The following is a 20,952-nucleotide window of genomic DNA, read 5'->3' on the forward strand; positions in this document are numbered from 1 at the left end:
ATATGGGGAAATCGACAGATGGAACCAGATCCCCCCACATTCCCGTGTATTATAATGGAGCAGACTGTTCCTGATTCCAAGCCCACTACGATTTCCTACATTAGGACAGTGACTACACTCCAAAAGCCCTTCATGAAAATGAAACTGAGGTTGTGAAAGGTGTTGCTATTGAGGCAAGGTTTGCTCTCGAAAGACCCAGGTTATTTTCATTGTTACCCAGTTCGACAATATTACTCCGAAGCATGATTGTGACTCTAATTTAAATGGCGCCATTGCATGTCGCGAGTATAAACCAAGCTGCAAAGGCTTGTCTGAACACTAACTTACAAGGGTGACAATGCCCCTTTATACGAGGCCTCCTGCAACAGACAGTGCCATTGACGATTAACCACATGCTCTGCTCCGATACCAGTATTTCCATAACGCTAGTCCCAGATATCAGAAAGTCACCATGGCCTTCACAGAGCAAGTTACACTTGAAGAGTCGTGACAATTGCAATGGCAGATGACTGCACTTACCAAGGTAGGCCCCATGGTTCTTCAGTTCCTTTGGAAATTCCTTCATGTAGGCGTCCTTGGGAGGGATAACGCGGCCGTGACTGGTTTGTTTTAAGACAGCGCCTGTCCAATCATAGGCCCCCACAGCGCCAAGTAGTATCCCATCCTGCATGTGGGAGGTGGAAACAACTGAGGTCATAAGTAACACAGCAACAACTTGCATTCTCTTGCACCTTTAACATAGCAAAACATCCAGAGGTGCGTCACAAAGCAAAATCTGACACTGAGCCTCATGAGCAGATGAAGTCCCACAAAAGAGACTGTTAGCTAAAGTGGAAGCCCACGGGGTTGAGGGCAAATTATTGACATGGTTAGGAAATCGTTTGAGTAGCAGGCAATAGAGAGTGGAGATAATGGATGAGTACTCTAATTGGCAGGAGGTGACTAGTGGTGTACCACAGGGATCTGTGTTGATGCCTCAGTTCTTCACACTATTCATTTACGACTTGGATGATGGCAAAGAAAGTCATATATCCGAATTTTCAGATGATACAAAGTTAGGCGGCATTGTAGACAGTCTAGATGATAGCAGAAAATTGTAAGGAAATATTGACAGACTAGGTGAATGGGCAAATTGTAGCAGATGGAATTCAATGTACACAAGTGTGAGGTTATCCATTTTAGACCAAAAAGGATAGAGCAGGGTACTTTTTAAATGGGAAGAGATTAAGCATAGTATATGTCCAAAGAGACTTGGGCGTTCAGGTGCATAGGTCCTTAAAATGCCGGGAACAAGGGCAAAAAATAATCAAAAAGGCTAATGGAATGCTGGATTGGAGTATAAAGTCACAGGGGTTATGCTGCAGCTTTCCAAAACCCTGGTTAGACCCCACTTGAAGTCACTGTGAGCAGTTCTGGGCACCGCACCTTAGGAAGGATATTTTGGCCTTGGAGGGAGTGCAACGTAGGTTGACAATAATGATACCTGGACTACAGGGGTTGAGTTACGAGGGGTTACAAATCAGATTACACAAATTTCGAAGGTTAAGGGGTGATCTAATTGAAGTCTTCAAGATATTAACAGGGAAAGACAGAGGGATAGATAAGGATAAACTATTTCCACTGGTTGGAGATTCTAAAACTAGGGGGCAGAATGTGCAAATTAGGGCTAGACATTTCAAGAGAGATGTTGAGAAGAACCTCTTCATTCAAAGGGAGGTAGAGGTTTGGAAGTCTCTCCCACAAATGGAAGTTGAAGCTGGAACAGTTATTAATTTTAAATCTGAGATAGATGGATTTTTGTTAGGCAAAGATCTTAAGGGATAAGAGCCAAAGGCAGTTATGTGGAGTTAGGCCACAGATCATCCATGATCTGTTTTTTTTTGGTTTTTGGAATTGTAGTTGTATTTGTTAACCTGAAGTTTAAGATATGGCAGGAGATCCCAGACCCATGTCATGCTCCTCTTGTGCGATGTGGGAGTTCAGGGATACGTCCATTGTCCCTGGCTCCTTCACATGCAAGAAGTGTGTCCAGCTGCAGCATCTGTTAGACCGCTTGATGGCTCTGGAACTGCGGATGGACTCACTTTGAAGCATCCACGATGCTGAGGGAGCCATGGATAGCACGTTTAGCGAGTTGGTCACACTGCAGATAAAGAGTACTGAGGGAGATAGGAAATGGGTGACCATCAGACAGAGGAAGAGTAGGAAGACAGTGCAGGGGTCCCCTGCGGTCATCTCTCTCCAAAACAGGTATACCGTTTTGGATACTGTTGAGCGTGATGGCTCACCAGGGGAAGGCAGCAGCCAGGTTCATGGCACCATGGCTGGCTCTGCTACACAGGAGAGCAGAAAAAGAGTGGTAGAGCAATAGTGATAGGGGATTCGATTGTAAGGGGAGTAGACAGGCGTTTCTGTGGACGCAAATGAGACTCCAGGAATGTATGTTGCTTCCCAGGTGCAAGGGTCTTGGATGTCTCAGAGCGGCTGCAGGACATTCTAAAGGGGGAGGGTGAACAGTCGTGGTGCATATGGGCGCCAACGATATAGATTAAAAAACGGGATGATGTCCTACATGCTGAATTTAGGGAGTTAGAAGCTAAACTCAAAAGTAGGACCTCAATGGTAGTAATCTCGGGATTGCTACCAGTGCCATGTGCTAGTCAGAGTAGGAATGGCAGGATAGACAGAATGAATGCATGACTTGAGAGATGGTGCAGGAGGGATTGATTCAGATTTTTGGGACATTGGAACCGGTTCTGGGAAAGGTGGGACCATTACAAATCAGATGGTCTACAACTGGGCAGGACTGGAACCAATGTCCTAGGGGGTTGTTTGCAAATGCTGTTGGGGAGGGTTTAAACTAATGTGGCAGGGGGATGGGAACCAATGCAGGAGGGTAGTAAAGAGAGGATAGAAACAAAAGTCACTAAGGAGAAAAATGGTAGGCAGAGAAACAGATTGAACTGCATTTATTTCAATGCAAGATGGCTAATGGGCAAGGCAGATGAACTCAGGGCATGGATAGGTACATGGGACGGGGATATTATAGCTATTACTGAAACATGGCTAAAGGAGGGTAGGACTGGCAGCGCAATGTTCCGGGGTACAGATGCTATAGGAAAGATAGAACAAGAAGTAAGAGAGGAGGAGGAGTTGCGTTTTTGATTAGGGGCAGCATCATGGCAGTACATGATGTGGAGATGCCGGCGTTGGACTGGGGCGAGCACAATGAGAAGTCCAACAGGTTTGTTTCAAATCACTAGCTTTTGGAGCACTGCTCCATTCACCCGAGGAAGGAGCAGTGCTCCGAAAGCTAGTGATCCGAAACAAACCTGTTGGACTTTAACCTGGTGTTGTAAGACTTCGTACTTGGCAGTACAGAGAGAGGATACATCCAAGGGTTCGCCCACTGAGTCAATATGGGTAGAACTGAAAAACAAGAAGGGTGAGATCACTTTGATAGGTCTGTACTATAGGCCCTCAAATAGTCAGTGGGTATTGAGGACCAAATCTGTAAAGAGATTACACATAGCTGTCGGAACAATAGGGTGGTAATAGTTGGGAACTTTAACTTTCCCAACATTAATTGGGACAGCCATAGCACTAGGGGTTTGGATGGAGAGAAATTTGTTGAGTGTATTCAGGATGAATTCCTCATTCAATATGTGGATGGCCCGAACAGAGAGGGGGCAAAACTTGACCTCCTGTTGCGGAATAAGGAAGGGCAGGTGACGGAACATAGAACATAGAAAAATACAGCACAGAACAGGCCCTTCGGCCCACGATGTTGTGCTGAACCTTTGTCCTAGATTTATCATAGATTATCATTGAATTTACAGTGCAGAAGGAGGCCATTCGGCCCATTGAGTCTGTACCAGCTCTTGGAAAGAGTACCCTACCCAAAGTCAACACCTCCGCCCAACACTAAGGGCAATTTTGGACACTAAGGGCAATTTATCATGGCCAATCCACCTAACCTGCACATCTTTGGACTGTGGGAGGAAACCGGAGCACCCGGAGGAAACCCACGCAGACACGGGGAGGATGTGCAGACTCCGCACAGACAGTGACCCAAGCCGGAATCAAACCTGGGACCCTGGAGCTGTGAAGCAATTGTGCTATCCACAATGCTACCGTGCTGCCCTTAAGAACAAATAAATCTACACTATATCATTTTACCGTAATCCATGTACCTATCCAATAGCTGCTTGAAGGTCCGTAATGTTTCCGACTCAACTACTTCCACAGGCAATGCATTCCATGCCCCCACTACTCTCTGGGTAAAGAACCTACCTCTGACAAGTGTGGGATCACTTTGGGACCAGTGACCATAATTCCAATAGTTTTAAGATAGCTATGGAGAATGAGAGTTCTGGCCCAAAAGTTCAAATTGTACATTGGGGCAAGGCCAATTTCGAGGGTGTTAGAGGGATCTTTCAAAAGTTGATTGGGAATACTATTTGCAGGAAAGGGGACAGCTGGTAAGTGGGAGTCTTTCAGAAAGGTGTTAACTAGGGTTCAGGGTGGGCACATTCCTCTTAGAGTGAAGGGTAAGGCTGGTAGAAGGAGGGAACCCTGGATGACTCGGGATATTTAGGCCATGGTCAAAAGGAAGAAGGAGGCATATGACATGCTGAGGCAGCTGGGATCAAGTGGATCCCTTGAAGTGTATAGGGCTTGTCAGAGTAGAGTTAAGAGAGAAATCAGGAGGGCAAAAAGGGGACATAAGATTGTCTTGGCAGATAAGGCAAAGGAAAACCCAAAGAGCTTTTACAGATACATAAAGGGTAAAAGGGTGACTAGGGAGAGGGTCGGGCCTCTTCAGGATAAACAAGGTCATGTATGTGCAGATCCACAAGGGATGGGAGAGGTCCTAAATTAATATTTCACATCAGTATTTACTGTTGAGAAAGGCACAAATGCTAGGAAAATTGGGGAAATAAAAAGTGATGTCTTGAGGAGCGTACATATTTCAGAGAAGGAGGTGCTGGAGGTATTAAAGCGCATCAAGATAGATAAATCCCTGGGACATTATGAAATGTATCCCAGGACATTGTGGGAGGCTAGGGAGGAAATTGCCGACCCCCTAGCTGAGATATTTGAATCATTGACAGCCATAGGAGAGGTGGCTGAAGATTGGAGGGTAGCAAATCATAGATCATCATAGAATTTACAGTGCAGAAGGAGGTCATTCGACCCATCGAGTCTGCACCGGCTTTTCAAAAGAGCACCCTACTTAAGCCCACACCTCTACCCTATCCCTGTAACCCCATCTAACCTCAGGGCAATTTTGCATCGTCAATCCACCTAACCTGCACAAGGGGCTGGTTTAGCACAGGGCTAAATCGCTGGCTTTGAAAGCAGACCAAGGCAGGCCAGCAGGACGGTTCAATTCCCATACCAGCCTCCCCGAACAGGCGCCGGAATGTGGCGACTCGGGACTTTTCACAGTAACTTCATTTGAAGCCTACTTGTGACAATAAGCAATTTTCATTTTCATTTTTTTGCCCACATCTTTGGACTGTGGGAGGAAACCGGAGCACCCGGAGGAAACCCACGCAGACACGGGGAGAACGTGCAGACTCCGCACAGACAGTGACCCAAGTGGGAATCGAACCTGGGACCCTGGCTCTGTGGAGCCACACTACTAACGTGCTGCCCAAATGTTGTGCCCTTGCTTAAGAAGGGCTGTAGGGGTAAGCCTGGGAACTACAAACCGGTTAGCCTTACTTCTATAGTGGGCAAATTGTGAGAAGGTATTCTGAGGGACAGGATCTACAGGCATTTAGACAGGCAAAGGCTAATTAGGGAAAGTCAGCATAGCTTTGTAAGGGGAAAGTCATGTCTCACGTGATTTGATTGAGTTTGTTGAAGGCGTAAGCAAGAGGGTAGATGAGGCAGTGCAGTTGACGTTGTCTACATGGACTTTAGCAAGGTCTTTGACAAGATACCGCATGGTAGATTGTTGCAAAAGGTTAAATCTCACGGAATCCAGGGTGAGGTAGCCAATTGGATACAAAATTGGCTTGGGGACCGAAGCCAAAGGGTGGTTGTGGAGGGTTGTTTTTCAAACTGGAGGCCTGTGACCAGGGGTGTGCCTCAGGGATCGGTGCTGGGTCCACTGTTATTTGTTATATATATTAATGATTTGGATGAGAATGTAGGAGGCATGGTTAGTAAGTTTGCAGATGACACCAAGATTGGTGGCATGGTGGATAGTGAAGCAGGTTATATAAATTTGCAACAGGATCTTGACCAATTGGGCCAGAGGGCCGATGAATGGCAGATGGAGTTTAATTTGGATAAATGTGAGGTGATGCATTTTGGTAGATCAAATCAGGGCAGGACCTACTCAGTTAATGGTAGGGAGTTGGGCAGAGTTACAGAAAGAAGTCTTACAACACCAGGTTAAAGTCCAACAGGTTTGTTTCAAACACTAGCTTTCGGAGCACTGCTCCATTCACCTGAGGAAAGAGCAGTGCTCCGAAAGCTAGTGTTTGAAACAAACCTGTTGGACTTTAACCTGGTGTTGTAAGACTTCTTACTGAAGTTGTACAAGATATTGGTAAGACCACACATGGGATACGATGTTCAGTTCTGGTCACCCTATTATAGGAAGGATATTGTTAAACTAGAAAGAGTGCAGAGGAGATTTACGAGGATGCTACCAGGACTTGATGGTCTGAGTTTTCAGGAGAGGCTGGATAGGCTGGGACTTTTTTCCCTGGTGCGTAGGAGGCTTAGGGGTGATCTTATAGAGGTCTATAAAATAATGAGGAGCATAGATAAGGTAGATGGTCAACATCTTTTCCCAAAGGTAGAGGAGTCTAGAACTAGAGGGCGTAGGTTTAAGGTGAGAGGGGGGAGATACAAAATAGGCCAGAGGAGAAATTGTTTCACACAGAGGGTGGTGAGCATCTGGACTGAGCTGCCAGAGGCAGTGGTAGAGGCGGGTCCATTGTTTTCCTTTAAAAAATAGTTAGACAGTTACATGGGCAGGGTGGGTATAGAGGGATATGGGCCAAATGCGGGCAAGTGGGACTAGCTTAGTGATAGAAACTGGGCGACATGGACAAGCTGGGCCGAAGGGCCTGTTTCCATGCTGTAAACATCAATGACTCCATGACTTTATCTCGCTGAATGGTGGGACAGGCTTGAGGGGCTGAATGGCCTACTCCTGTTCCTATGTAGAGAAAAGGGAGCTAATGTTTCCAAAGCTTTGACAAAGAGTCACCCAGACTCGAAACATTAGCTTCCTTCTCTCTCCTCAGATGCTGTCAGACCTGCTGAGGTTGCCCAGTATTCTCTGTTTTTGTTTCAGATTCCAGCATCCGCAGTAATTTGCTTTTATTTTATTCCTATATTCCTATTTGGACAGATTGGTCAATAATATAGGTTTTAAGGATCACACCTAAGGGAGGCGAGATTGGCAGGGGGGTGGGGGGGGGGGGGGGGGTAGAGAGGGCACAGGTATCAGAAGGCACGGTTATCAACGGTAGATTGATTAAGGTCGGGGATTCGCAAGAACCCGGAATGGGAGGAGCATAGGGGTCTTACAGAGTTGTGGGTCTGGAGCAAATCACAGAGAGAGGGCGGATGGAGGCGTCAGAGACATTAGAAAACAAGGATGCAAGTTTTACAATGGAAGCATTGTCAATGTTGGTCAGCAAGCACTATTGAAAATATGGGGGAAGCAAATCATTTCCCTTTGCGACAGAGAATAGGAATCAGCCACAGCAGAATGGCAAACAAGCCAGGAATGTGTGAATGACTGGGCACAGTGACACCAGCAAACCAGCCAACACTCCGTTCTTCAAAGTCAATTTCTGCGGTGCAAATCCAAAGAAAAATATCCAATTTCCCTTTTAAAAAGTTGCAAAATCAGAAAGAACTATATACCAAAGTTTCTTTTGCTGAATTTGTTCCAAGTATGCTTTTAAATCAATAAATCTTTGATTCTGTTCACTTTTCCAGTTCTGGGAATCCATTTTACTGAGCGCGACACGTAGGCCAGAGTTCTCCAGCTTTTGGGGTTCTCTGTTCCCGCCAGCAACGCATTTCCGCCCGTGGGTTTCCCGGTGGCGTGGGGCGGTTCCAATGGGAAATCCCAGCGACAGCGGCGGGAGTAGAGAATCCCACTGCCAGTGAGTGTCGCGTTGCCGGGAAACACACGCCCGGGGAACGGAGAATCCAGCACCAATGCTTTTTTTTAAAGTAGCGATGCATATTTTAAAAGAATCCTTCAGTGTTGCTTGGATTCAAAATATTCCTGCATGCATGGAAAATGTGCCAAATTGACAATTCTTCTTCCACAATCTGCATTTTAAGGATCTGAACTCCCAATAGGTAGCCTGATTAAAGATGTTCTTTTCCTTGAAAAAGTAAGTTGGCCTTGCAAACAGGGTCTCGCTGTCCTGGCGTTTGAGCTGAGGGAAGTGGCCAAAAAGCAAAGCCATGTCATCACAAACCTTCAATAAATATGGCAAACGGTCTCATCCTCTTGTTTTTTTACTTTAGCAAGACATTTATGATTGAATAAAACAGAAGATTATTGTGCACTGGGCCGGGTCACATGGGAGCGGGATTGCAGATCCTGCTCGAGTGCTTTAAGGAATCTGGGGCGTGCGATTGCAGCCAAACGCACAGCCTATTTCTTTATTTAAAATGGTTTGTGAAGGGACACAGGAAACAGGAGTCACTTCAAACCCAGGAGAGAGGATGTAAGGAGGTATCGAAGAGGGGAGAAAAATATATTTGCAAAAATTGCCGCGTCTAAAATCCGGCTGTCCAAAAACCGGACATTGTTAGTATTTTTGAAAATCGCTCACGGGATGTGGGCGTTGCTGACTGGGCAGCATTTATTGCTCATCCCTGAGACCAATTAAGCATCAACCACATTGCTGTGGATCTGGAGTCACATGTAGGCCAGACCAGGTAAGGACAACAGATTTCCTTCCCTGAACCAGAAAGATTTTTTAACCACAATCGACAATGGTTTAACGGTCATCATTAGACTTTTAATTCCAGATTTTTCCTGAATTGACATTTCACCATCTGCCCTGGTGGGATTTGAACCCGGGTCCCCAGAGCATTACACCCTGGGTCTCTGGTTCCTAGTTGAGTGACAACACTACGGCACTGTCTCTCCTATAGTATGTGCCAATTTAGTAAAATTTAAAAAACGATAGCTCACCTGGACAGTTCAGCTGGGTGACTGGCGTGGAGCAGCGCCTGACTAGTTGTTACCCTTGCTGATTGCGCCAATCTATTCCGCCAATCCCTTGACTCTTGACCCCACCTGACCTGAACCACATGTGGTTTGAACTGCACAGTCCAAAATGTAGCAAGTTCAATCCCAAGGTTAGATTCCCTCTCCCGGCATTCCCAATGGTCATTACGCCTCACGAGATCGAACAAGGTCTCGCGAGATGTTGTGATTTGGATCCCACTGACAATGGGCAAGACCCAGATTTGCAGAGTTAAATGGGATAAAAACTCAGTCGACACCATTCGGGGGAACCACAGATTTGAGCCAGGGAAGTGGGACGGAAATTTTCGGAGATGGGAGGAGAAGGGGATTAAGACATTAAAAGATTTGTTTCTTGGAGGTCGGTTTGCAGGATTGAAGGAGCTGGGAGCGAAGTATGGGCTGGAGTGGGGGGAAGTGTTTAGATACATGCAGGTTTGCGGTTTTGCCAGGAAGGAGATACAGAGCTTCCCGGTGGAGCTGGTCTCCACATTGCTGGAGAAGGTGCTGATGACGGGGGAACTGAATAAGGGGGTAGTGTCGGCGGTTTATGGGGCTATTTTGGAAGAGGAGAAGGCGCCACTGGAAGGCATCAAAGCAAAGTGGGAGGAAGAGTTGGGAGAGGATATGGAGGAGGGGTTCTGGTGTGAGGTGCTCTGGAGAGTGAATGCCTCCACCTTGTGGGTGATGTTGGGGCTGACACAGCTGAAGGTGATGTATAGAGCACAACTCACGAGGGCGAGGATGAGCCGGTTCTTTGAGGGGGTAGAAGATGTGTGTGAACGTTGCAGGAGGGGCCCCGCGAATCACGTTCATATGTTTTCCTGGCCAAAGCTGGAGGATTACTGGAAGGAGGTTTTTAGGGTAATCTCAAAAGTGGTGCACGTGAAACTCGACCCGGGCCCTCGGGAGGCCATATTCCATGTGTCGGACCAGCCGGGGTTGGAAACGAGCGCGGAGGCAGATGTTGGAGCCTTTGCCTTGTTGGTCGCCCGAAGGCGGATCCTGTTGGGTTGGAGAGCAACCTCTCCACCCTGTGCCCTGGCGTGGCGGGAGGACCTGTTGGAATTCGTGATGCCTGAGAAGGTTAACTGTGAACTGAGGGGAAGGATGGAGAGGTTCTACAATTCCTGGGCGTTATTCATTATGCACTTTTACTTCTGTTGTGGGCAAAATCTTGGAAAGGTTTATAAGAGATAGTGTGTATAATCATCTGGAAAGGAATAATTTGAATCGACATAGTCAACACGGTTTTGTGAAGGGTTGGTCGTGCCTCACAAACCTTATTGAGTTCTTTGAGAAGGTGACCAAACAGGTGGATGAGGGTAAAGCAGTTGATGTGGTGTATATGGATTTCAGTAAAGCGTTTGACAAGGTTCCCCACGGTAGGCTACTGCAGAAAATACGGAAGCATGGGATTCAGGGAGATTTAGCAGTTTGGATCAGAAATTGGCTAGCTGGAAAATGAAAAATGAAATGAAAATCGCTTATTGTCACAAGTAGGTTTCAATGAAGTTACTGTGAAAAGCCCCTAGTCGCCACATTCCGGCGCCTGTTCGGGGAGGCTGTTACGGGAAGAAGACAAAGGGTGGTGGTTGATGGGAAGTATTCAGACTGGAGTCCAGTTACTAGTGGTGTACCACAAGGATCTGTTTTGGGGCCACTGCTGTTTGTCATTTTTATAAATGACCTGGAGGAGGGCGTAGAAGGATGGGTGAGTAAATTTACAGATGACACTAAAGTCGGTGGAGTTGTGGACAGTGCGGAAGGATGTTACAAGTTACAGAGGGACATAGATAAGCTGCAGTGCTGGGCTGAGAGGTGGCAAATGGAGTTTAATGCAGAAAAGTGTGAGGTGATTCATTTTGGAAGAAATAACAGGAAGACAGAGTACTGGGCTAATGGTAAGATTCTTGGCAGTGTGGATGAGCAGAGAGATCTCAGTGTCCATGTACATAGATCCCTGAAAGTTGCCACTCAGGTTGAGAGGGTTGTTAAGAAGGCGTACGGTGTGTTAGCTTTTATTGGTAGAGGGATTGAGTTTCGGAGCCATGAGGTCATGTTGCAGCTGCACAAAATTCTGATGCGGCCGCATTTGGAGTATTGTGTGCAATTCTGGTCGCCGCAGTATAGGAAGGATGTGGAAGCATTGGAAAGGGTGCAGAGGAGATTTACCAGAATGTTGCCTGGTATGGAGGGAAGATCTTATGAGGAAAGGCTGATGGACTTGAGGCTGTTTTCGTTAGAGAGAAGAAGGTTAAGAGGTGACTTAATTGAGGCATACAAGATGATCAGAGGATTGGATAGGGTGGACAGTGAGAGCCTTTTTCCTCGGATGGTGATGTCTAGCACGAGGGGACATAGCTTTAAATTGAGGGGAGATAGATATAAGACAGATGTCAGAGGTAGGTTCTTTACTCAGAGAGTAGTAAGGGCGTGGAATGCCCTGACTGCAACAGTAGTGGACTCGCCAACACTAAGGGCATTCAAATGGTCATTGGATAGACATATGGATGATAAGGGAATAGTGTAGATGGGCTTTAGAGTGGTTTCACAGGTCGGCGCAACATCGAGGGCCGAAGGGCCTGTACTGCGCTGTAATGTTCTATGTTCTATGTTCTACGTTCTGCTTTCAAGAATTGGATAACATCGAACATTAGCGGGGCGGGGCTGGGAGGGTTGGGGGGAGGGGGGCTGTGTGTGTTAATGGTGACTATGGGTGATTCCGGATTCCTTTTTGTTATTTGTTTATGTGAACATGCGGGCTAATGTTTGGGGGTTTGGGGGGAGGATGGGATCGTTGTTGTTGATATGGGGATTGTCATTGCATTCGTTACTGCTTATTGTTTACTGTTGGTGAGTGTATATTTGGGAGAAAATGAGAAAGAGAATAAAAATATTTTTTCAAAGAACTCTGCTGTCACCAGATGGAACCAGCACCCGTAATCTACCGTCGTCACCGAGGAGAGCCCGGCTGGGCGCCATTCGGCACCGGTCGCCACGACAACCCGTGTGATCTTTCACCTCATTAACACAATCCAGCCACATTTTAAACTGGGGGGCCCTAATTTTCCTTCTTGCTAACATTAGCAGATGGAGAATGAGTGCCCACAACCTCCCTTTAAATAAATGTCTATTTTCTCTGTGCGCTGGCCCCTGGCCACCATTCTTCTTCTTTCAAATGGGGGTTTGGAACAGTCAATGTCTCTGTGATTTGGCCAACAGAGAAAGATTTCTGTTGGCTGGGCCTTAAAAATCGAAAAAGCCAAATGAAGAGCCAAAACTGCTGGTTAACAGCAAGGCTGAAGTAGTAGAAGTGGTAACTCAAGAATTATGGTGACGGGATCGTTCTGATCCATTCAGATGGCACGATGTGTTAACCTGCTGTCACCTTGTCCAAGATAGACCATCGTCAGGGATTGGCCAAAATAGGGTTCAAAAATTAAGTAGAGGAGTCAATGGACGGAAATGGTGAGTGCTCAGCAGGTCATGGAATCCCTACAGTGCAGAAGGAGGCCATTCGGCCCATCGGGTCTGCACCGACCCTCTGACAGAACACTCCAACCAAGCCCACGCCCCTGACCCTTATCCCAATTACCCCTTAACCTAACCTGTGCATTCCTGGACACAAAGTGGCAATTTTAGCGTGGCCAATCCTCCTCACCTGCACGCCTTTGGACTGTGGGAGGAAACCGGAGCACCCGGAGGAAACCCACGCAGACGGGGTGGGGGGGGGGGAGAAAGTGCAAACTCCACACGGACAGTCACCCGAGGCTGGAATTGAACCTGGGTCCCTGGAGCGGTGAGGCTGCAGTGCTAACCACTGTGCCACACGTGGCAGTGCCTTTCAAGAGGGTTAATGTTTGAGGTGGCCTTTGTTCAGAATTGGGAAATTGTTAACGATGACAGTTTGTAAGTAAGTGTTGAACATGAGAAAAGAGAGCGGTCTGTGACGATGTGGAGGGCAGGAATGGTTAAATATGAAACAGGGTTGGTGATTCAAGGCAAAAGGAGGCGATGATGAGACTAGTATAGAATGAAAGCATGGGTCCAGAGGAAGACTAAATGGCAACAGTAGAATAGAAGAGATGGAGTGAAGGATGGAAAATCTGCAAAGAGTAGAAGGCTCTTCTAGGTTCAAAATCATATCGCACGGGTATCGTATAAAAGTTTAACGGAATGGGCATGATAATCCATGATGCACATGATAATAATAATAACAATTATCTTTATTGTCACAAGTAGGCTTACGTTAACATTGCAAGGAAGTTACTGTGAAAAGCCCCTAGTCGCCACATTTCGGTGTCTGTTCGTGTACACAGAGGGAGAATTCAGAATGTCCAAATTATCTAACAAACACGTCTTTTGGGACTTGTGGGAGGAAACCCACGCAGACACGGGGAGAACGTGCAGACTCCGCACAGACAGTGACCCAAGCCGGGAATTGAACCGGGGTCCCTGGCGCTGTGAAGCAACAGTGCAAACCTCTGTGCGACCAAGCCACCCATAATGTAGCACTGATAATGTAGCACTGTCATCAGGCAGTCATGCGCTAGTTAGCGTAGGCAGCAGACAGATAACCCTGAGGGGAGATGTGCCTCATCTGTAACCACCCTCTCCATGTACGTACTGTAAATAAACTAGCTTTTAAGTAAATACTCTGATACGCTTACAGCTCTTCCATGTTAGAATCCTGACTTCGCACATTCTACAACAATGTGGCAGCACAATGGCCCATCAGTAAAACGTTACAAAAACATTAACAACTTTCGATCTGTCGGAGAGGTTTGCTTTCCAAATGTCTGTCCTATTTGATGAGGTTATGATGATTTGGGCATCATCCATAGGAAATAGGAGGAGGAGTAGAGACCACACTGCCCATTGAATCTGCTCCACCATTTAACACCGTTGTGGCTGATTCCCATTAACACTGACTGAATCAAGAGCAAGAATCTGAGTCAATGCTTTCCTGCCAACAGGAGGAAACATCAGAAATACTCTGTAGGTCAAGCCAGCATCCTGGAAAGAGATAAGACAGGATCTCAAAACTCTAAGGTCAAGTCCATTGCCAGATTTCGGATGAAGGAACACACATGAGATGTAATGGGACCAGACATTGGTTTGGGGCAGCCTGCCTTGAAATGGGTGGATGTGAGCCACACTCGATATTGGGCCTCCTGGCCTTACTAGTGACAAATATAAATTTCTTTACCCGTCAGTCTGGCCTCAATAAAAGTCGAGATGGATTTGCAGGTACAGCATTAGTTATTTTATTTGACTTGCAAGTCTGATTCATTTCAGAGAGGCACAGGACACAGAACTAGTCTCCTAGACCCTTGGAAAACGAATGAAGAAGGAGACAAAGGGATTTCTGCAAATACATTCAAATGGCATCAAGTTTCACATACACGATTCCCATAGGTCATCCTATACCCCTCCTGACCTGGCCATACATCCTAATTGGCTCACTTCCAATCCCTTCCTCTGGCCCCCTATGACCCAGCATCATTTTCTCCTCCTTTGCTGGACACTCCTCCCCCTTGCTTTGCCATGCGTTCTGAAATCCTTTGTCTGTGAACTCACCAGAATCTCTACATTACAGTAACTAATATCTCTAAAACAGTTATTTTATATCACATTCGTCACTAGCACAACCCCAGGCAGCTCCTCGGAAAATTTGGACCTCAGTATTACATGCGGCACATATGAAATAATAAAAAACTTGCCTCATACATCTCCTTTAAACCTTGCCCCTCGCACCTTAAACCTATGCCCCCTGGTAATCGACTCTTCCACTCTGGGAAACAAAACAATTTGAAGAAGAGAAAAAGAAAAGATCCCGACCAGGGTCCTGATGAAAGGAATAAACTCAGAGTGATGTGGGAAGCACTCCTGCCTCTCGGTCATAAGGCTAGGAGTCCGAGTTCCATTCTAGAGACTCAAGCACAAAATCAGGGCTGACACTCCAGTGCAGTACTGAGGGAGAGCTACATTGTTGGATGTCATTGTCTTTCAGTTGAACTGAGAAACTCTCACATGGATATTTAAAAAAACACAGTACTGTTTTCAGAGTTCTGGTGTCCTGGCTAGTTTCTACTCTGTAACTAAATGTCACAAAACACCAACTATCTGCTTATTATTACACTCTTGTTTGTGAGAGTTTGCTGTGCATCAGTTACCAGATACATTTCCAACATTTCAACAGTGATATCAATTCAAAAGCCTTTCTTTTTTTTAGCCTGACTTTGCTCTTACTTCCCCAGATGACGAATCGTCTGGTCCATGCTTCGAGTATTTGTTATATTATTTGTTGTGTAATATCTTATTACTCATTTGCTTCTTTCCAAGATGATCCTGTACTCAATGTTCATTAATGCTCGAAGTCTCCAATTAAAGCGAATACTGTTCATTGAGTACCGTGAGCAATCAAACTGTGGGTTTGTTCTCTCTTCAACAACTAAACTAGAGATTAAATTAACAAGATTAACTATCATTAACAACACCTGCACTCTGAGCTAGCTCTCTCTACCTCTGGTCACCATTCACTCCAAACACGAAGAGGCGGGAACCCTCCTTGAGTTTGCCTTTTATATCCATCTCTAGTGCTGCCATCTAGTGGTTATCCGGCTGTTACTTCTGTACATTAACCCTTTATATACATACAGATATGCAGATCACTACAGTATTTTCTGTTTGTATTTCAGGTCACGAGCATGTACTGTTTTAGTTTTGTATTTTTTCAATGATTACTGACTGACAGTCGTCTGGAAACTTGGAGAGTGCAGTTTAAAACTGAGTGCCTCACTGTTTCCTGCCTGCTAAGAGTGTTCAATGGCTCCAGATAAGCAAGAAGGCGGAGGACAGCTGCATATTTTGGATGAGAAATTGAGAGCAGAAAAGATATCTCCAGGCAGCCAACACTGGATTGAAGTTCGGGTTTGGAGATGGGGCCCTTCAGTCACAGGATTCCACCTGCACGTGTCTCGATGACTTGGTCCAAATGATCGAAGACGTAATTCAAACAGTTCCGCTAGCCGCAAATTTGCATCTTGCCTTGGGAACCGGGAAAATTGTGATTTTATAAATTCCCTTTGAAGATGAATCAAACAAGCTGTGCCCTTTCTTCCTGAGAGTCAGTTAGACATATCAACAGTCTTTTAAATTACCTTGTGGGATATTGGAGTGGGAAGGTCACAGTCTGCTTCAGCATGGCTTAGTCAGGGGCAGATCACAGGCATGGTTTAACTAAATGGGAACAGATCCCATAGCGAGCGTGTTTAGCCACAAGGGTATTAAACGCACCCCCGGTTAGATAGGGGGTGTCACCGGGGAACACGCACAGAGGCCGCACATAACCCGGTTTCCTGCACTGAGGAACTTCGCTCGCAGGAACGCCTCAATGCAGCGAGAGATCGGGACGCCATTTAAAAATGCCATCCCAATCTCTGGAGCCCCCGTAGCGACCCCCCCCCAAGTCCCAACGCACTATGGGAGGATCCCCGGCCCCCGCCTGCAACCTGCCCAACGCCTGCGCATGGCAGCCCCGACCCAATCGCACCCTGGCCGTGCCTCTGCCAGCTGGCAGTGCCACCTGGGCACCTTAGCAGTTCCAAGGTGGCACCCAGTTGGCACTGCCACAGTGCCAGGCTGGCAGTGCCAAGGTGCCTGGTTTGATATATTTCCAAAAAGAATGAACTTTCTTATCATCAACGGCCTCCATCTGTCTCTTTAAGGATCACCGGATGAGTAAGTTGTCAATGCAGAATATCCTGTTGATGCTGAATGTGGCAGCAGCTTCCTGAAACACGTCGATTATTTCATTTGACGAACCTAAAACCTGGTTCAGGTGGGTGATCTTGGAAGTCACTGGTTTCCAATTTGCCCTGAGCCCTAGGGCGCAATTCAGTGGCCTTGTTGCGCTCAACGAGAGCCACCCCATATCCAACAGCCTCCCATCTGTGGGGGGCCGAGGAGGTGAGCAGCCATCTTTGCTCACAGACAAAGTGCCCGGAGGCACTGGGCTTGCTGCCCCCGTGCTCAGAGGGAGGTGTGGAAGAGCAACCAACTGGGGGGGTCATCCGAGGCTGCGGTGGTCGCCTTGGGGAGTGGTTGGTGCTTGAGGGGGGTGCTCTGTTTGGGGGGTAACAGTGTGCTGTTCCGCTATGCCAACCCCTGGATCTTGTGTACCCGTTCCCGGGGCAACCCTTGTCCCTGCCTGTCTGCCCCACCGACCACTGGCCGTGCGGCTGAAGGCCATTGCGAATCGGGAATTGGCAATCGTAGTTAAGTGAGCACTTCACACATCCCAAGAGGATCCCTATGGGTGGGCGGGCCGTGTAGCCTGTGGGAGTCATTGCCTTGCATTCTAATCAGTGATGTCTGGACACTGTTCCTGAATACTGCGGGAGGCAACACCGCACTCGCAGCAACCAACACCCGAACACCCAAGGGATGGGCCCCAGCAGGGGGGGTCATGTACCCGGCTGGAGGGTGGGTGAGTGCAAAGGGGACGGGACTGGTGCCCGGTCTAGATATTGTTCTGTGCGGGTGTCAGTGGTTCATGATCTGGGATCCGGTGACCAGGGGCCCTGCTATGGCTACGTGTGCGTGGGCAGAGCATTCAATAGGGGATGGAGGGTCCTGGGGTGGGAGCCACCGCTGTTTGTCAGTCTAATACCCTCTCCCAATTCCTTACAGATATTGCACGGTGTCACGTGAATGTTCCTTTAAGAAATGGGTGTTTATCAAATAGCTGCAGTGATGTCAGTGTGTGGATGGAGCTGAGCTGTCTGTCTGTCTTTCACCTTTGTTTTTGAGCTGGCAGCTGTAGTGTGTTTTTGGTTTCGTTTTCAGAGGTGAAGAGCTACATTCACAGCAAGAAGATGTTATGATCTCTCTCTGCAATCTAAAGATCACTGGATGATTTCAAAGTAATACCTGTTTCTGTAGAGAATTTAAACCTGCAGTCTTTATTTTAAAAGTGTTTAACTTGTGGATGTTGTTCGGAAAGTTATCAAGGGTTATCTATAGAGTACTGTATCTTTTGGGGAGGTGGTCAGGATTGGTAGTTGATAAGATGTTTACTGTGTGTTTATAAAATGTTAACTGGATTGATAGAATAAACATTGTTTTTGTTTAAAAATACTTTAGATCTCTGTGCATCACACCTGTAAAGTGGGATAAAGTGACAGCGGTCGTCAGCTTGGGCATCGTGACCAGGAGGATCGGCACCCAGGGCCGTAAGACAGTCAAAGACCTACACCGGGCCACATGGGTGAATTGGCATTGCCTCCTCCTCCCACGGGCCTGCACCTGGAACCGCCCCCTCCCAGCACCCTGCCCAGGTGTGGGTCAGGTGAGCTCCATGATATACTTTGGTGTTCTCTAAACCATGGCTCATAATAACGGTCTGGACAGTATTGTGCAACCCGATGAACTTCTCCTCGTGGTACTGCCGGCAGGCCAGGCGGCCAGGTGCTGGGGAACACGGTAGCAGCAGTGTTGACAGCGGCTCGAGGTGGTGGCCCATGTGCCATCTGTGTTGTATCTCACAGGCCACAGCCCCACAGGTGCATCAGACAGGTCACGGTTGCCCTGCTTGCCCTGGTGGAGAACTATGTAAACTTTGACACAGACCAACCCAGCAAGATGACCGGGCAGCAGGATTCCCTGCCATAATTGTCTGTTCAGCAACAGGGGGGGGGGGAGAGGGGGAGCAGCATGGGCGGGCCAGGGCACGGCAGGGTGCTGGGAGGGGGCGGTTCCAGGTGCAGGCCCGTGGGAGGAGGGGGCAATGCCAATTCACCCATGCGGGCCCGGTGTAGGTCTTTGACCGTCTTACGGCCCTGGGTGCCGGTCCTCCTGGTCGCGATGCCCAAGCTGACGGCCGTTGTCACTTTATCCCAGTTGGCACTGGCTGCCCTGCGGATCAGCCTCTGGGACGCTGGGGGAAACAGGACATCCCTCCTGGCCTCACCCGCCTCCAGGAGCCTCACCAGGTCTCTGAACCGTGGTACCGGTTGCCTCGGTGCTATGGCTGCCAGTTGAGTGGGATTGGCTGTGCAAGAGCAGTTTCAGTACTGCTCTATTTTGTTAGTGGGGTTGGCGAGCGCGGTCCCGGCAAATCAGCTGGCGATCCTTCATTTGAGGCGTGAAGCCCATGGGGCCTCCTCAAGTGGGGTAATTAATGGTGCATTGCGGTGACGGTCTCGCCGGGCCGGGTGCCGGGAATCTCGCGGAGTTCCCGCTCACTACCACACTTAGAAATTCTTTGGGAGACCCGTGCCCCTGGTTCTGGGGAGGTCAGGAGCGAACGATCGTGTTAATTGGTCTCTCCCATATTTATTTTCCACAGGTGTTAGTTACCCGAGGATTGATCCTCCCTCTGAGGTTTCCTCATAGTCTGCAAGAAGATTTTACACAAAGAAAATGTGGAGAATGGTCACATTTCTTGGCTGATTTGCAGCCGTTGATGTGATTTATTTTCAGCTTTGAGCACAATAGTACAGTTTGTAAAAAAAATAAATTGAAGGTTGGGTCAGTTTAAATGTCATGAGTTTAACACGTATTCTGTTAGTCAAGAATTTGCTGGAATCATTAAAAGCCAAAAATGAATCAAAACAGTTTGATTTCTCAAGCATTTTATCACAGAAATTCTAAAGAGTGACTTCCACGAATATGTACAGCAATGATGCCAATATGTAGGTCATTGAATATATTGGTCTTGTGATCTAATAAGTCAATGTAACATGGTTTATTCATATTTTAGCCCCGTCCTCCTTTGCTGAAGCTGTTCTCTCTGTCTGGATATGGTTCCCTGACCACATAGAACTTACAGTGCAGAAGGAGGCCATTCGGCCCATCAAGTCTACACCGGCCCTTGAAAGGGCATCCTACTTAAGCACACGCCTCACCCTATCCCCTATCAGGTACCCACAGTGAAGAGGACACTGGGCCAACATTCACCCCAGAGAGTGGGTGTCAACGGCTTTTAGTACAAGGCCTAGGGGAAGCGTTTCACCCAAAGCTCACTTGTCTTTCCACTTTTGGATGTTTCAGTGAGGAAATGGTGGATAGCAATCAGCTGTGTGCATCTCATTGTGCGTGTCGCTGTGCCCCATTGCTGTCTGTGCGAGATCCCCGTCTGCATTTTGGCTGCTGTATTAACAGGAGCTACGCTTCCAAACCATTTCATTGTCGGTTCAGTGTTTTGGAACGTCCTGCGATCAGGAGGACAGGCTAAGATGTATCTAATCTGGTCAGAAGAGTGAACGAGCAAAATGAGTTGACCCTTGCTTACCTCCACAAAATGTGTTGAGAATCCAGCTTGTGACATTTCCAATTGAAATGATGTTTCGTTCTGGATATTGGTCCCTGAGAATAAAACAGAACGAACAGTTCATCGATGTTAACATGTCCAGCTATTATTCTGATTCAGTACTTTTACTTCCCTTGCGTCAAGCAACGTGAGCGATGTCAAAGTGGCAAATGGGGGTGCGGGGGGTCTATTCTATTTTTATTCAACCGTGTAAAAAAAAACATTAAGGGCCACACGGTGGCAGCCGTGTGTACAGTCTAGAAGATGCACTGCAGCAACTAACCAAGGTTCCTTCAACAGTATCTTCCAAACCCGTGACCTCCACCACCTAGAAGGACAATGGCAGCAGATGCCTGGGAACACCACCACCTGGAAGCTCCTCGCCAAG

The 20,952-nt window shown here is 47.3% G+C and overlaps 1 protein-coding gene across 1 annotated transcript in view; it reads right to left on the minus strand.

Moving 5' to 3' along the window:
• Positions 1 to 20,952, minus strand: part of itga11a (integrin, alpha 11a) — a 231,784-nt gene that overhangs the window by 77,530 nt on the left and 133,302 nt on the right. The window contains exons 10-11 of the mRNA XM_072470475.1: positions 20,547 to 20,620; positions 520 to 664 (exon numbers count right to left, since the gene is read on the minus strand). Coding sequence (XP_072326576.1) covers positions 520 to 664; positions 20,547 to 20,620 — 219 coding nt within the window. The remainder of the gene's footprint in view (positions 1 to 519; positions 665 to 20,546; positions 20,621 to 20,952) is intronic.

This window comes from Scyliorhinus torazame, chromosome 12 (genome assembly GCF_047496885.1).
Source record: "Scyliorhinus torazame isolate Kashiwa2021f chromosome 12, sScyTor2.1, whole genome shotgun sequence".
NCBI classification, from domain to species: Eukaryota; Metazoa; Chordata; class Chondrichthyes; order Carcharhiniformes; family Scyliorhinidae; genus Scyliorhinus; species Scyliorhinus torazame.